The 17,576-nt window shown below is 39.8% G+C and overlaps 1 protein-coding gene across 2 annotated transcripts in view; it reads left to right on the top strand.

Moving 5' to 3' along the window:
* The window catches only part of USP9X (ubiquitin specific peptidase 9, X-linked), a 143,325-nt gene that overhangs the window by 89,067 nt on the left and 36,682 nt on the right, over window positions 1–17,576 (top strand). Inside the window, exons 22-32 of one of the 2 annotated variants that reach the window (XM_018556327.1) lie at window positions 393–523; window positions 602–877; window positions 957–965; window positions 1,809–1,925; window positions 5,126–5,251; window positions 5,509–5,675; window positions 6,225–6,333; window positions 6,840–6,986; window positions 7,117–7,263; window positions 8,253–8,463; window positions 8,604–8,836. In XM_018556327.1, the coding sequence (XP_018411829.1) occupies window positions 393–523; window positions 602–877; window positions 957–965; window positions 1,809–1,925; window positions 5,126–5,251; window positions 5,509–5,675; window positions 6,225–6,333; window positions 6,840–6,986; window positions 7,117–7,263; window positions 8,253–8,463; window positions 8,604–8,836 (1,673 nt within the window). The remainder of the gene's footprint in view (window positions 1–392; window positions 524–601; window positions 878–956; window positions 966–1,808; window positions 1,926–5,125; window positions 5,252–5,508; window positions 5,676–6,224; window positions 6,334–6,839; window positions 6,987–7,116; window positions 7,264–8,252; window positions 8,464–8,603; window positions 8,837–17,576) is intronic. The other variant, XM_018556326.1, reaches the window with a different exon arrangement.

The raw sequence follows: 17,576 nt of genomic DNA, 5'->3' as shown, positions 1-17,576 counted from the left end.
AAAATTTGCAAAAAGGAAACCTGGGGGCATCATTTTTTTTTTTTTTTTTTTTTTATCCAGCTATCACCTATTGGTTGATTTTTATTACAAATCTGTAGATTACACAGTAAAGCCACAAATTCAAGTGTGAAAGGAGTGGGCTGACTTTGATCATTATTGTATTTTAATGTACAAATTATTTTTACTATATCTCGAACGCCTAAAATCTCAGTACCTAAGCATGCAAGCTTAAATTTAGCTGCCAACAGTAAAGCCTACTATAAAATTCAGAAATTCCACTTTATTGTGCTCTTCTTCTTTTTTTAGTTAGCACCACTGTCTTTGTATATAGCTTGTGTATTTTTTTAACCTCTGTATTTCATAACCTAGTTGTCCGATCTGTGCTTTTTCAGACAGTACCATTGTAGAGAAACTCCGAGCAATTTGTTTAGATCATGCTAAACTTGGAGAAAGTAGCTTGAGTTCATCCTTAGATTCACTATTTTTTGGCCAGTCGGCATCTCAAGTTTTATATCTGACAGAGGTTAGTGATTTGATTTTACTCGTATTTGTGTCGGATGTTTTTCTCGCCGCCGTGTCAATCTTCTTTTTTTCCCCCTAGGTTGTTTATGCCTTGTTAATGCCTGCCAATGCTCCCTTGGGAGAGGATGCAAGTGATTTTCAGTACAACTTTCTCAAAAGTGGTGGTTTGCCTCTTGTATTGAGCATGCTTACTCGAAATAACTTCTTGCCAAATGCTGATATGGAAACAAGGAGAAGTGCATACCTTAATGCATTGAAAGTCGCCAAATTGCTGCTTACTGCGATTGGTTATGGTCATGTCCGGGCTGTCGCTGAGGCTTGCCAGCCAGTGGAGGGAACAAATCCTGTCTCACCGGTAAGTTTATATATTTGAGTTAATTTGTATGTTCTCCTGGTAAGTAATGTGTGCTTGCAGTGTTTTATTGCAGGCTTAGATGAATGTTGTGTGTTGACTTTACACCGTTAGTGTCGTTTCTGCATCAGTAAAGTCAGATTTGTTGGCAATGCTAAGACTGAATGATGTATACATATTATTTATTTGTTAAAGTGACATGACCCTCAGATTTTTTAACATAAAACAATACTGTAATGTGTGCCTTACTGTAAACCATGGTTGTTTCCCTTCTCTTTGCTGCTCTTCCTTTTAAATCTGTATCTGTTCTCATGCTGGGCAGAACTTCTGTTTTGCAGCAGACTGCCTTGTCTCAGGATATATGGTGTCTGTGTATAGGTTTGTAACCTGAGCCAGCACTACAGGAAGAGGCCCTGAGCTGCAAAGGGAAGTTCTCCCCAAGCATGAGAAGACATGAGGATTTAAAAGTAAGAACAGCAAAGAGAAGGGAAACTACCATGGATTACAGTAAGGCACATATTACAGTATTGGTTTGTGTTAAAAAATCTGAGGGTTTAATGTCACTTTAAATCTGGCTACCAAGGCTAAGACCCCTGGTTTGTCCTGTTTTGGAGATAAATACATGTTTGCACATCACACTGTCCTAATGTAGTGTACAGATCTGTCTTTAACAGTTCTGTGATGAATTCAGTGCTTGGTTGAATTAGTCCCTAACTAAACACTTAGCATATTAGTGTGTGTATTTGCAAACATAGAAACAACACCTGACAATAAATGACAACATACTGCATCATTTTATCTGTTTCTGTGTTTGTGTGTGTCTCTCTACATCCAAACAATGTAAGATAGATAGATTAGATAGAGAGAGAGAGATATATATATATATATAACTGTTGGTAATATCTACTAAGTTATCTTATGTTTGTGACTCTAGGCTACACATGATCAAGCAGTGGTGCTACAAAATGCCCTGCAGAACATTCCTAATCCAACCTCGGAATGTATGCTGAGAAATGTAGCAATACGCCTTGCACAGCAAATATCGGATGAGGTACATTTTTACATAACTCCTATATGCAAGAAGTCATTTATTTGTGGAATCAATTGTAAACACAAGAAGTCCTAAAATTTCAACTTTCGATATGAACTTTGATTGATCTCCAACCATCTAGTCAGAATTCATTTTGTATTCATTTAACCAGTTGACATCCGCGGTGTTAAACCCCCTTCCCATCCAGGCCATTTTTCAGTATTCAGCGCTCCGGTACTTTGACTGACATTTATTCCGTCATGCAGCGCTGTACTGAAATGAATTTTATACCCTTTTTTGGGGACAGATAGAGCTTTCTTTTGGTGGTATTTATTCACCACTGGGGTTTTTATTTTTTTACTATATTAAGGAAAAATCACCGAAATTTAAAAAAAAAAAAAACAGTTTCCCCTTTTATTAAATGATAAAACATGTATTATTACCCAATTTTTTGGTAAAATATAAAAGACGGGGTCACGTTGGGTAAAAAGACACCAAACAGGTCAAGCCTTAAAATTACATGCGCGCGCAAAACCTCAAACGATAATACCCAAAATTGGCCATAGGCGACGCTTTAAAAGCTGTTACCGCTCATCAGTTTAGTGTTATCAGTGATTGATGGCCCTAAAATGATTGCTCTCACTGCGACGTTCGCGACGATATGTAACGTGTGTAGCGCAATTGTAATTTTTGCGCGCTGGGGCACCGGACGCGTATTTACGTTTATAGGCGCGTAAACGTGGGGGTGGGGGAGTTAAACATTTTGGGGGTTTTTTTCCCCTTTTTTTATATGTGACTTTTATTTTATTTTACTTTTTTATGTGTTACTTTTATTTATTTTTATTTATATTTATTTTTTTGCACTTATTGTTATTGCTATTATATAGGGGGATAACAACCCCCTATATAATAGCAAAGGCACACTGACAGGTCCTCTTTATGGAGATATTAGGGGTCTCTAGGACCCCTAATATCACCTATGGACCCCAAAAGAAGCTGATAAAGCAGAGATCTGCTTTATCAGCTTCTTCTCTCTCCAGATGACTGACAGGTGAATGCGGAAGTGATGTAACACACATCACTTCTGCATTCACAGCCCGGACGGGGATCAGCAAGGAGCTGATCTCCCGTCCTCCTCCTCCTGACGCCCTCGGAGCCGGTCCCGGGATCCAAGATGGGGCAGCGGATCCCGGGAATCAAGGTGAGGGGTCAGGGGGAAAAAAAAAAAAAAAAAAAAAACCGGAAGCGCCGAGCGGGCGCGGGGGGGGGGGGGATGGGTGCCGCGAACGAGCACATATAGGCGATCGGCGGGCTATGGACCCGCTGATCGCCTATATGTGAAACACCCGGTACCGGGTGTTTGCATTGGACGGGTCTATCGTGCGTGACCAGAAAAAAAATGCCGTCTGGCGACGGCAACCCGCCAATGCAGCAGTGCCGTCCGTCCGTTTTTCTACTGCGGACGGCAAGAGGTTAAACAGCATAATGCTATCTGGTTGTCATGCTTGAATGTGTTTTTGCACAGTATTTTGGCCTTTCCCCTGCTTAGGTTAATGAAAAGTACTAGTAAAGTGTGCCTGATCATTGAATCTATGATTCAGAATGGTGTGATTTTTTTAGTGTGAACCTAAAAGCCTTGTAAAGCTGGCCATTTTGTAACAGTGAGTAACCACTGAAAAAAAAAAATCTAACGCCAGTAGTTAACAGCAAGTTGTAGCTAGCACATTAATTTGCATTGGTCGTTGGCAATTTATTGCTAAGAAGCGATTTGTCGCTGCCACAGGTTAAACTAATGCCACATTAAAAGGTTGGCATCCTCTTTACAAATCACTCTTTCATTGATTTGTAGTTAAGCCAGAGAGGTGAATGCAGCGTGAATGTCTATGATTGACTACAAGTGTTTAGGTTATGAGGACGGGGTGCCCCAAGACACATCCAGTGCTAACTTATTTTGCTGGAGAAATAATAGCGATCTTTTCTGGTTTTTAATCACCTGATTCAAGTTTTGGTCAGTGGTGTATAGAAGAGCCTTTTAGACATTACCAAGTCTGCTGATTTGGCAACCTTCAGAGCATGATGTTGCTTGCAGTGATTAGACGGATGACACCGTTTGAAACTTCAAAGTGTTGAAAGGAAAATCACCTGCACTAACGAGGTAAGGACATAAATCCTCATTCCGTTTATTGAAATATCGTCACATGCATCATAAAAGCCAAGGTTTCGGGGCAAAGCAGGGTCTCTTCTTCAGGACTACAGTGACCTCACTATGTCACCCTGAAGAAGGGACCCTGCATGGCCCCGGAAATGTTGGCTTTTTTGATTAATGTGACGATATTTTGATTAAAAAGAGGATTTATGTTACTTTGTGAGTGCTGGTGATTTTCCTTTCAATACTTTGATGTGTTTGGCCTTTATGCACTTTCAATACCTGAATAAAGCATTTGTCCTGTCTTGGATTTAAAGGTTCTTAATTCCTTTGTTTGCCCTCCAATAGACTGTTGGGTCAGTTACTGCCTCCCTTCATCGCAGAGACTTAACATCCATTGAACTAAAGAATGCATATTTACACATTCCCATCTAGACATTGCTTTCTTTGATTTGCACTGGATAGGTACTCTGTTTAATGGCCCCTCCTATTCTCTCACTATGGTGGTTCTGGGCCACCATCGTCGTCTGCAGAAATATTCCAGTCATCAGATATCCGCAGAAGATGGCTTTTAACTCCAGTGGAAATCACGATGCAGATCTTGGAGGGGTTTGGATGGTTCCTGAACTTTGAGAACCCATCTCTGATTCCCTCACATCGCTCTTAATCTTCCAGGCCTGTGACAAGATGATAGTGCAGAGTCTTCAACTTCAATCCCGATATGTCTTCTCAGCGGAGGTTCAATGAGAGTGCTGGGATTTATAGTATCCATCTTTGAAGTAGTCCAATTTTGTTCAATTCCACTGCAGAACTTTGCAATTGAACATAATCCAGTTTCATCCTCGAACCCCCATTCTCTATATGTTGACTTTTGTCCTTGGCATTGTTGGGAGGGCAGTTTTTTTCCCCCCTTACATTGTAAAATTGTCACTAAAATACACCAGCCTTCTGGGTTGGGCCAGAGTTTTGGATTAACTTGCCTTTTTAGGATTTTTAATCTCTGAAGATGTGTATGTTTCTGTATTTAAATAAATAAGATATGTAATTTTATCCTTTTTTTTGTTTTGTTTTAAAGGCTTCTAAGTACATCCCAGATATTTGTGTAATTCGCGCAATACAGAAAGTAATCTGGGCCTCAGGCTGTGGGTCAGTTCAGTTGGTGTTTTCTGCCAATGAAGAAATTAGCAAAATTTATGAGAAGGTAGGTACTAGTATGCATGCTCTAGGAATGTTCTTCTAGTTGTTAAACCCAATCCATATTTGACACCTGCACCCCCCTTCGCAAATAGCAATTGGGAAGTTTAAAATGTTTGGGCTTTGAAGAACTGAAGACTCACCGATTGAGAATTATGCTACACATGATACTATTGCTTGCAAATAGTGGTCTTGTTAGCATGTCATGTCAGGTTATACATTGACCAGTTTGAAGATTTTTGTGTTTTAATCTATTTTTCACAGACTAATGCTGGCAATGAACCTGATCCCGAGGATGAACAAGTTTGTTGCGAGGCTCTGGAGGCTATGACTTTGTGTTTTGCTTTGATACCAACAGCACTGGAAACGCTCAGCAAAGAGAAAGCATGGCAGACTTTCATCATTGACTTGTTACTTCACTGTCAAAGCAAGTAAGTACATTTTTAATGTTCCTGCCTTTTGATTGTGTCGTAAGCTTTCTTTTATTGAGTAGATGTTTCTCTTGTTTTTACTCCATTATACATATATAGGATTTTAAATAGAATAGGTGCAATGGAAGATCTTCTACTTCAGAATTTGGGGGGATCATTTAAGTAAGGTTGGTCCCCCTTCCATTCCACCAATTCATATATGAAATGTTGAGTGTTTCCTTGTCAATTTGTTTTTAATGGGTTTCTGAGATGAGACTGTTGTGCCAGAAAAACATTGTGGCTCCAAGCATTGGCAGCCTCGAACTGACCTGATGAAACTGCCAAAATATCAGCTTGGTGAGGATACAAGGCAGATCCCCAGGTGATCAGCAGTAAGGGGATGGAAAAAGAGTGGAATATCTTTTTCGGGAGATTATAAATTTTTAATTTAACTAAGCATACTACTTGAGCACAATAGTTGGCATACCAAAAAAAGAATGCAGAGTTGCATCTTTAATGTGGCCTAATGTACTTTTAATGTTCCTTGTGGTTCTTTTGTTTTCTCCTTAGACTTGTGAGACAAATGGCGCAGGAACAGTTTTTTCTCATGTCTACAAGGTGTTGTATGGGACATAGACCTCTTATATTCTTTATCACACTTCTGTTTACAGTTCTTGGGGTAAGGCATGTTACTATATTTTATAATGGTACAAAAATTTGTAAGATTAAAACTTGTTGGCACATTGTATTGCTTGTGTGTAGAGAGCATCCTATTTTTAATTTAAAAAAAAAAACAATTTCTTAACTGATTTCCTTCACATAAGGCTCATTGCAAAAATAACACTAGGGTCTCAACTTGGCTATTTATCTGTCGGTGTGACTGGTTTGTGAGCTCACTAACCTTGAGAGTAATCCGTACAGGTAAAAAAAAAGCCAGTACTAGCAGTCCATATATATATATGTATATACACTGAACAGCTGTTGTGTCTATCATGCCAACAGCTGTGTTTTTAGCTGATAAGCAAGGCTACTAATAGTGTTTTATGTGAACATATAGGATTTTTTATTTTTTTTAGCCTCCATTTAATATAATTGACATTGAATGTTTTTATGTAGTGAATAACAAGTCTATCCAGGTGTGATTACTGCTCCTTTTATTTATTTTATTTTTTTGGTAATTGACAGAGTACTGCTAGGGAGCGTGCTAAACATGCTGGGGATTACTTCACCTTGTTAAGGCACCTTCTGAATTATGCCTACAACAGCAACATTAACATTCCCAATGCTGAGGTTCTGCTCAACAATGAAATAGATTGGCTAAAGAGGATAAGGGTAAGTGGTTTTTCTGTGATCAAATATTCAGGGTACACATTTGGCTTATCCTATAAATGTTTCTAAAGGATTGTCTAGTTTTCATTATTTAAGATGCTAATTTAACCTGCTGTTTCCTTTTTTAATTTAGGATGATGTGAAAAGGACCGGTGAAACAGGTGTCGAGGAGACAATTCTTGAAGGTCACTTGGGAGTAACAAAGGAATTGTTAGCATTCCAAACACCGGAGAAGAAATACCACATCGGATGTGAAAAGGGGGGTGCTAATCTCATTAAGGTAGGATATGCTTTGCTTAGGAGAATGTTTGTTTTTTATTTTGTGTCTGTTTGTTGCCTAACATTATTGGCAGCTATTTTGTTCTGTTAGTTGACCAGAGGGGACTTAAATGAAAAACTATATGTCAATCCATAACTTCCTTGTCCACAGGGGACACTGTTGCAGTGATTTCACTGCAGTATGAACAACATTGTTACTTTGTTAAAGGAAATGAAAAAATAACAGGCTCTTCTGGCAGGATCCACAGGTAATACAATTGTGTTATAGCAGTTACAAGCAAAGCAAAAACTGCTTAGTAAATGCTACGGTCAGACTGCAGCATATGTGATATCTGCTTTTTCCCATAGTTCTATTTTGTCATGCCACTGCCTTAGACATCTAGCCACTGAGGATTCGTATAGCAATAAAAGCTTGACTGAGATTCTGTCTTCTGGTAGAAAACTTTTTAAATTGCTCTCTTTTGCTAAGATTTATCTTCTTTTCCTATTGCGTTTCACATTCAACAAAAGGAGAAAAATGCAAAAGATAACAAGCTTTTTCTAACCGTTCAATACAAGCAAAACAAAATTAGCCAGAATTGGGCTTTCAAGTCAAAGCAAGCCAGTGTGTCTTAGTTGCCATCACGTGGACATTTGATTGTACCCAAACAAATTATGTCAAATGTTTTTCTCTGTGCCCAGAAATGCTAGGCCTTCTGTTCAAATAAATGAAGTAATCATGTTTGTGTTGTAGAGATTTTTAAATTATTGTAGAAGACCTGGTAGAGAGCATTGTAGGAATTACAGAGGTTGGTAAAAGACCATTATCAAGCTAACAGATTTTCGTAGCTGAGTTAGTGAAAAGAACATTAGGGAATTGCCTCTTTTTGGAGGAATTGCGCATTAACTAACATGATTTTGTCAGGGTTTACCACCAGTGTTACCATGTTATCTGGTAATAGGCCAATTCAGACACTATACCATGTTCTTATGAGGTCTGTTTTGTTTCAGGAATTGATTGATGACTTCATATTCCCAGCATCCAACGTGTATTTGCAGTATATGAAGACTGGAGAGCTACCAGCTGAGCAAGCTATTCCTGTGTGCAGTTCACCAGCCACTATTAATGCAGGATTCGAGCTTCTGGTTGCATTAGCTGTGGGGTGTGTTCGAAACCTCCGACAGATTGTGGATACATTAAATGAAATGTATTACTCAGGTATTGCTTAAGACCTACCTTGGTAGTGTGCCTCTGTAATGAACGTTCTATTACTTTGAAAATATAAAATTTTTTGGTTCATGTTTTATTAATCATATTACTGATTTTCTAAAAATATAGTAGTAAAAAGCATTCCCTCTCCTCTGCCCTTACAGGTTGCGAAGCACTTACAGAATGGGAATATTTGCCTCCAGTTGGACCGAGGCCCCCAAAGGGTTTTGTGGGGCTTAAAAATGCAGGGGCTACATGCTACATGAACTCTGTTATCCAGCAGCTGTATATGATTCCTTCGATCCGTAATGGTATTCTTGCCATTGAAGGCACTGGCAGTGATGTTGACGATGACATGTCCGGAGATGAAAAACAGGACAATGAGGTAAATTTAACAGGGCAGTTCCAGTAACCAGTCCAAAAATCTATCAGTCTTGCACGCATCTCTTTTTGCCACTTTTCAACTTCTAACCTGCCATTGTAAAGATGCATCACAGACTTAAACAAAGTGGCCCTTCTGCTATTTCTTGTAACCTGCCAGTACATTACAAGGGTTGCTGGAGGTTGGAATGCCTCCTTCTACCTGTGGCATACTGATTACATAAGACCCCCGGACTGTTTTCCCAGGTAGACCTTGAGAGACTGTGGCTAGACACACACAGGTGACTGGTGTTCAAGAACTGTAATAATAAAAGGTACAGTAAAGGTGTTACTGATCTGTAAACTGTAGGGCTTTACTGCATTAGTCATTGCTCTTAAATGATGGAGCAGAAATCCCAGCATATTGTCCTGGCCAATCCTGTATACAAGTGGGCAGGGGGAAATGCCTATGGCCATAGGAGTGACACTAGAGACCGCTGTTAAAGCAGAAAGAGAGCAAGGTTCATTGAAATATGTGAGCAGTACTACAGTCCACTGTTGAGTACCATTTCATATTTGCCATCATTAAGCTTTAAAGGAGGACTTGGGTTGGGTCAGCAAATGGCTGCTCCAATCATGGTTTTGTCAGCAAAGTGACCTCATGGGATCCCTATCTGGTACTTTCAATCCTCCAGTGAGCTTATTTGGAACCTATCAAAGATATCTCTTTGATCTCACCTGATTTTCATAATTTAATGGTCAGGCAAGTATTCTATGGGGATTCCTGTTATGTCAGATACAGGACCACGGAGTCCTGAGTCACTGGATATAGTTATAAAGTTTATGGGATGGGTATTTCCCATCCTTTTTATTGATATGGTTGTGTGAAATTATATTTATCTGGAGTTTCTGTATTTTTATTGAAACTTTCCACCATCTCTTTAAAAAGCCAGGACTTGTTATTAAAGACTTGTCTGTTTTTTTGGGGCTTTTTTTAATCGCTTATGCACACTCACACGTAGTCCAACCTCTGGCATGCTCTATAGCTATATTGCTGTCTATATCACAATGCCACGGAACTTTTGGGTCCTTTTCCAACGATTCTTCAGCGATTCAGTTTTCAAAGGGATTGGAAAAAAAAAAATTCTCCAACTACACAGCTATTTACTTATTCTGCCATCTGCTAGCAGGTCAAAGGGTGCCTCACATATCTTTCTAATCTCACACCAGTTGGGGACGTGAGCACTTTTGAGGGATTTGTGAAATTATTAGACTTTCTCTAGCTATCCGATATGTTAGCAAGAGGGACAAAAGCACCTTAACTTCTGAGGGACATGCCTCCTTTTTAAATTTTGCTGTGTACTGTATGTAAGGCAGACAATTCTCTCTGGAAGTGTATTGCTATTAAGGCCAAATCTGACAATCTCTTGTCAGTTTCTGATCCTGCACTTTTCTCTTTGTTGGGCAATTCTTCACTTTTTCTTTCGAAAACAAAATTTTTCTCCTAATATGGAGAATTTTTTTACTGTGTTTGGAGAAACTTGTCCCTGTTCAGAAGGATTAACAAAGTTGTATTTCACCTTTTGCCTATGCATTCTGAGGATGAAATGCCTGATTTTTCTGGAATTGCATTTTTTCGAAAAATTCAATGTCTGATGGTTTCTTCTGATGAGGATCAGGCTGATTTTCAGTCATCTGTGCAATTGGCAACCGAAAGAAATGGTTGCCTTCTTAATTGAGGCTGTGTGTTCCTATTTAAATCTAGAGGGTTCCGCTGTTCTTTCTCCTTTAATTTCTAGTCTGGGTTTGCATAAACTTGAGCGCATCTGCAAAATAGGTTTCTCTAGAAGGATTGGAAAATTCCAGATAATCAGTTTCTGGTTCCTAGATGTTTTCAGGCTGTATCTTTTTCCAGAAAATTTTGTTAAACGGTCTATTCTGCCTGAAGTTAATCCTCCAATTTCTTCCCTTAAGGCGTTACGCGAAGGAGCATCAACAGGAATAATTAAGGATCCGAATGACAAAAAAATGGAGAATCTTTCTCCTGCCATTATTCGTTAACTGGTTCGGCTCTTAAACTGTTATTGGTTATTGTCCTAAACGTTGCCAACGTTTTCAATCGTCGATTTTAATCGACTTAATCGATTAACTGTTGCAGCTCTACTTATTTTCTAGACTTAGCCACTTGAACAAAATGTGCAGATCAGGCGGCTGCTGGAATTTTATTGATTGTGTTGATCAGATGTGTGATGCGATTCTTGCTGCTTGTCTGTTTGTCTTGTGTATCTGTTTGTTCCATTCAGATACGCAGAGTAATCTGGCTTATGTGCTTGTCAGTCTCGCTTCAGTGTAAAAATAGTCTTTTGCTTTTGCCCTATGTGGGAAATCATTTTTTTGGAGCTTTTACTGGACCAAATTATTAATAATTATTTAAAAAGTGAGAACAATTGTAAAATCAATGTTGTAAGTCTGCTGCTTCATTTGTGTTCTTGAAACATCCCTTTTGTTCTCCCAAACGGGTTATCCATTCCCAATTTCAAGACCTCTGATGATTCCAAGTCTTTCAAATCCTCTAGATGACCTTGGCAATCCGATACCTCCATGCCTTCAGAAAAGTCTGCTTCAGTATGAAGGTCTACCCCCACCTTTTGCATCTGGTGGGGGGACATTGATGGCATTTGCGGATATTTGGGAAGTTCAAATTTCAGATGCGTAGGTTTTGGAGGTGGTTTTTACTGTTTACAAAATAGCTGAATCTTCCTCCTTGTCCTTTTGTTCTTTACGTCTCGGCTTCCCATGTCTCAGCAGTGTCAGATGGACCTTTTTTGGCGCAGTTAAAGGTCTTTTGGATCAGTGCATTGTTATTGTTGTTTTTGCGAAACGTTTTCAAGGTTTTTACTCCAAATGTGTTTACAGTTTCCAAAACCCAATATTGCCTTTGGATTTAAAAGCACTAAATGCATTTGTCTACATTCAGGGCAGAATCCATTCGGTCAGTTGTCGCCTCTCCAACAGGGGATTTTTTTGGTTTTGCATCGGCATAAAAGATGCGGATCTACATGTTCATGCTTTTTCAGCTCATCAGCATTTTCTTTGGTTTGCTGTAGATGACCTTCATTATATCAATTTTCCTATCGGTCCCAAGGTAGTTTACTTTGCGAACAGTTTCTTCTGACTCTGGAGCGCAATGTCTCAAATGGTACTGTGGACCTTGGAGGACTTTGGGTGGATTCTGAACATTCTGTAGCATTACTTGGACTATTTGGGTCTTCTGTGTGAAACCTTTTCAGGCGAGGGTTTTGCTTCCTTAAGACAAATTGCTGAAGTTTCAGGTTAAGTTTGATCTCTTCGGTCCCATTGCCGATCCTCTGAGCCTGCATGAGAGTTCTAGGTTTGATGATGTCCGCCATTTGAAGCGGTACTTTGTGCTCTGTTCCATCCAGAACATTACCGAGCAACATTCTTACAGTGTGGGACAAGTCTCCCCTGATCAGATTGACTTCTCCTGCCATGTTGTCTCTGTCGCCGTAGTTGACATTCCTTATCTTGCCAATGGGGAAGTCATTCCTTCCCATAACTTGTAAGATTGTCAGGATGGACTCCCTCCAGTCTTGTAAGGTGTTGCGGTCTCTTGGATCTTCTGTTTGTGCAGGGTTGTTTGGTCTCCGGTTTTCCAATCAATGTCCTTGAGTTGAGGGCAATTCATCTGGCGTTATTTCATTGGACTTATCTCCTCTCTGGGTGACTGATTTGGATTCAAACAATGGCTTGCCGGTGGCCTACATCAATCTACCGGGAGCACGAGTGTGTAGGTGATAACAGAAGTACATTTATGGACTGTTTCTACAGCTCCAATTCCAAAAAAGTTGGGACGCTATGTAACATTTACATAAAAACAAAATGGTTTGCAAATCTCCCAAACCCATATTTTCTCAATAGAAAGTAGAAAATATATCAAATGTTTAAACTGAGAAAATTTACAATTTTAAGAAAAAAATTAAGGTAATTTTAAAATTGATGGCAGCAACACATCTCAAGAAAGTTGGGACAGGGCCATATTTACCACAGAGTAGCATCTCCTCCTCTTTTTAACAACACTCTGTTAACGTCTGGGAACTAAAGAGACTAGTTGCTGTTTTTTTGGGATAGGAATGTTGTCTCTTTCTTGTCTGATATAGGATTCTAACTGCTCAACAGTCCTGAGTCGTCATTGTGTTATTTTTCATTTCAAGATGCTCAAATATTTTCAATTGGTGAAAGGTCTAGACTTCAGGCAGGCCAGTTACCATTTGGACTCTTCTACTACGAAGCCATGCTGTTGTCATAGATGCAATTTAGCATTGTCCTGCTGAAATATGCACGGCCTTCTCTGAAAAAGACATTGTCTGAATGTAATCATATGCTGCTCTAAAGCCTGGATATATCCAACATTGATGGTGCTGTTCCACATGTGCAAGCTGCCCTTTCAATGCGCACTAATGCACCCCCATACAATCAGAGATGCAGGTTTTTGAACTGTGCGCTGATCACAAACCGGAAGGTCCATCTCCTATTAGTCCCTAGGATGTGGTGGACACAGTTGCCAAAATTGTCAAATTTCGATTCGTCTGACCACAGTACAGTTTTCCACTTTGCAACAGACCATTTTAAATGAGCTATGGCCAAGAGATGATGGCGGCATTTCTGGGTCATGTTCAAATATGGCTACATCTTTGCATGATGGAGCTTTAACTGGCATTTCTGGATGGCATGGCAAACTGTGTTCACAGACCGTGATTTTTGGAAGTATTCCTAAGCCCATGCAGTGATCATCACAGAATCATGCCTGTTTTTAATGCAGTGCTGTCTGAGGGCCCAAAGATCACAGGCATCCAATATTGCATTTCGGCCTTGTCCCTTGCACACAAATTTCTCCAGATTCTCTGAATCTTCTGATATTATGTACTGTAGATTATATATTTAAAGTCTTTGCAATTTTATGTTGCGGAACATTTTTTCCAATATTGTTTGACAATTTTTAGAGACAGCTTTTCCCAGATTGGTGAACATCTGCCCATGTTTACTTCTGAGACACTGACTCTCCCAGATGCTCTTTTTATACCCAATCATGTTACTGACCTGCACAATGTTCTTCCAGATCTTCCTTGGTAGTACCACTTACTTTGCCAGCTTTGTGTTGCCCTGTCCCAACTTTTGAGACCTGTTGCTGCCATCAGTTTCGGAATTACTTTATTTTTTATTTTTTCAAATGGTATATTTTGTCAGTTTTTTTAACTCAACTTTTTTGGATTTAGGTTTGTGTTTTTGCCTATTTTGTCTTCAATTTTGAGTAGTTCAATGTTTCTCCCAGTACCATTTATGTGTGAAATCTCTGCCTTTTTTATCTGTGCTTTTTTCAACTTTCTCTGGCTTCTAATTCCTTGATTCATACTTCAAGTTACGATTTATGGCTCCTTCTGTTAGGTCTCCTCTTCACCTGTGGGACTTTAACTTTGTGTTATCTGTTCTGCAAACATCTACTTTTTAAACCTATTCGAGAGATTTCTTTATCATTTTCAAAAAGGTTGCTTTGCTTGTGGTCATTACATCAGCTAGAAGGGTTTTGAAGTTGTCTGCTTTGTCTTGCGGAGAATCTTATTTGATCCTTCATAAAGAGAAGGTTGTTTTAGGACAGCAGGTTTCCGGTTTACCCAAGGTGGTTTTCAGACTTTCATCTTAAAGAAGATAGTTTTACCTTCACTTTGTCCGGCTCCTGTTCACTCTGGGAATTTCTCTTTCTTGCTTAAATGTTGATCGAGCTCTTACAGTTTGTAAGTCACTACTTCCTTTCAGATTCTTTTTGTCCTCCCAGAATGTCCTTAAAGTTGTTTCAGCTTCTAGATCCAAAATGGATTAGTTGGATTTGTCATTCAGGCTGTATTTCGTGAACATTTAGGCACCATTCACACTGAGCGATTTATCGCGCAATTTTTGCAGCGATATCGCTCATATTTCCACGCGATATCGCTCTATGTAGCTTCTCCAATCCATTTCAATGGAGCTATTCACATCTCGCCGCTCAATATCGCTTGTAGCTCATCATGACCCTTTTTTTTTCTGCGGATTTCGAGCGATTTTGCTCCTGATTGCATACAGCCCAGTAGGAAAAAGTCGCGCAGAAAATCGCGCGATTTTCATGTCGCTCTGTGTGAATGGGGCCTTAAACAACAAGCTCAATTTTGCAAGGCCGCAAGTTGGTCTTCTGTTCACACTTCCGCAAAGTTTATATTTCTGCCTCCCCTAATGCTGGTTTTGGCAGAAAAGTTCTTCAGGAAGCTGTTAAAGTATTTGACAGTTTTTTTTTCTTTTGTGTTCTTGAACTGTTTTTTTTTTTTTTATTCCAGGAAGGTGGTTTAAACACCTGGTCAGCACGTGGTTAAAAAAAGCCCATTCCACTAGGGCATTTAGTTCTTCTCTGGCTTTTTTGTCAACAGGCCTCATTGTAAGACAGGTTTTCTGTGTATACTTTCTCCAAGTTTTGCAAGGTCGATGAGTCTGCTTCTGCAGGTGCTATTTTTGTTTGAAATGTTCCTGAAGCGGCCTATTAATGGAGAACTACGAGGAGTGGTTTCCACTCATCCTTATAGTTAGCTCTCTAGATAGGCAGAGCCAGCTGTCACTCACGCAGCTCGGTGGATCACAACCGTATTTTGGGGATCTGTCCCAGCTGCGGCATTCTCACTATATCACGGACAATAGCTCGCTATATACTGAACTTTAGGGCCACGGGAGGACATATTCTAACCTCCTCCTGTGACCCAAAGAGAACTATGGGGAAAAAACACTTGCCTCATAGTTCTCTTAAGGATCTTCATTTCCCTTTTTGTGTTTTGTTCTTGCTCTGTTGGTATCTTGTGTTTTGAGTGTTCACCCTTCAGTTTGGACTGCTTTTAGATGTTACTAGTTTGTTTAAATATCAAGCTTGATATTCCTCAATGTGTTCCCCAATGGACGATAGAAAAAAATAATAATCTTGTACTCGAAGTACATGGAAGAACACTGCTCCTATACCTCACGTCATTCTCTCTTCAGTGTTCTGGCTGAGGGAAGGAGGTTCTCATCCAAGTTTGTACAATACGTGGCCCTGTCCATTGGCCACTCAAGTCGGCCTATACTTTTAGCAGAGAAACAGCCCAAAAGCATAATGTTTCCACCTCCGTGCATGGTGTACTGGTCATAGTCAGCATTTTTCTTCCTCCAAACACGGCGAGTCGCGTTAATGCCAAAGAGCTCAATTTTAGTCTCATCTGACCACAGCACTTTCTCCCAATCCTTCTCTGAATCATTTAGACCTTGTTCACACCAAGCGGGTTCCAGTAGCAGAGCAGTTACAGACCGGAGCAAAACTGCGTCCAATGTATTCCAATGGTATCTTCAGCTCCAGATCAAATCGCAGCGTTCCGGTCCAGAGCAGGTAAAAAAAACTGCAGCAGGCCCTATTTTTACCTGCGCTAGAACGGATGCAAATGCCCTGGAACGCACTGAAAGCCTATTTTAAACAAAAAAATATATATATTTATTTCTTCAATCATCTTCCAGGACAGAAACCTGAGAGATGATTGGATCTTCAGTCTACAGGAAACACAATCAGACAAGTTTAAAAATCCCTCCCACCCCCCTCGTCCCTCAGTTTTTGATTTGTGTTTCTTACCGTCTGGGTCAGCGCAAAGTTTGTTTCTTTGTCCCAACTGGATGGCCCGGACCGCATCAAAAACGCGGCACAACCCACTGCACTGCGTGTGCAGAAACTCATGCAGATCTGCTCTGCATTTGGTGTGAACAAGGCCTTAGATGTTAATTGGCAAACTTCAGACGGGCCTGCTTTCTTGAGGAGGGGACCTTGCAGGTGCTGCAGGATCTCAATCCATGGCAGTGTATTGTGTCACCAATGGTTTGTTTGGTGACTGTGGTCCCAACTGCCTTCAGATCATTCACAAGCACCTCCCGTGTAGTTCTGGGCTGATCCTCACTTTTCTCATGATCATCCTTACCCTATAAGGTTAAATAATGCATGGAGCTCCAGACCGAGGGTGATTGATGGTTATTTTGTATTCCTTCCATTTGCAAATAATCGCTCCAACAGTTGTTTCCTTCTCAACAAGCTTCTTGCTGATAGTCTTGTAGCCCAATCCAGCCTTGTGCAGGTCTACAATCTTGTCCCTAACCTCCTTTTGACAGCTCTTTGGTCTTGCCCATGGTGGTGAGGTTTGAATGGAAGAAAGATTCTGTGGACAGGTGTCTTTTATATACATAACGAGTTGCCATTAGGAGCACCTTCTTAAATTGATAGGACTAATCTGTGTACCACATAGGCAGTCTGTGGGAGCCAGAATTATTGTTCGTAGGGGATCAAATACTTATTTTACTCACTGAACCGCAACTCAATTTAGAACATTTGTATCGTGTGTTTTCTGGACTTTGGTTGATATTCTGCCTCTATCATTTAAAATACAACTATGATGAAAGGTCTAATTTTTTTTTTATTTCTTTCTAAGTGAACAATCTTACAAAAGCTGCAATGATCAAATTATTTTCCTCACTGTAGCTGTGTCTTTTATTCAAGAAATGTATTTTACATTAAGTAGGAAAAGCCTATTGGCTTTTTGCTATAGTTAGAGCATTGGTTATCTGATGTGAATAAGTTTCTTTGCATGAGTAAGTTATTAGATCATATAAAGTTGGGCTCCGGTTGGAATACCATCTATGACTTCATCTCTCAAACAAGT

The sequence above is a fragment of the Nanorana parkeri genome, unplaced genomic scaffold, assembly GCF_000935625.1.
Source record: "Nanorana parkeri isolate BGI_ZX_2015 unplaced genomic scaffold, ASM93562v1 scaffold234, whole genome shotgun sequence".
In the NCBI taxonomy this organism is placed as follows: Eukaryota; Metazoa; Chordata; class Amphibia; order Anura; family Dicroglossidae; genus Nanorana; species Nanorana parkeri.
This window is presented reverse-complemented; position numbering and strand designations above follow the sequence as displayed.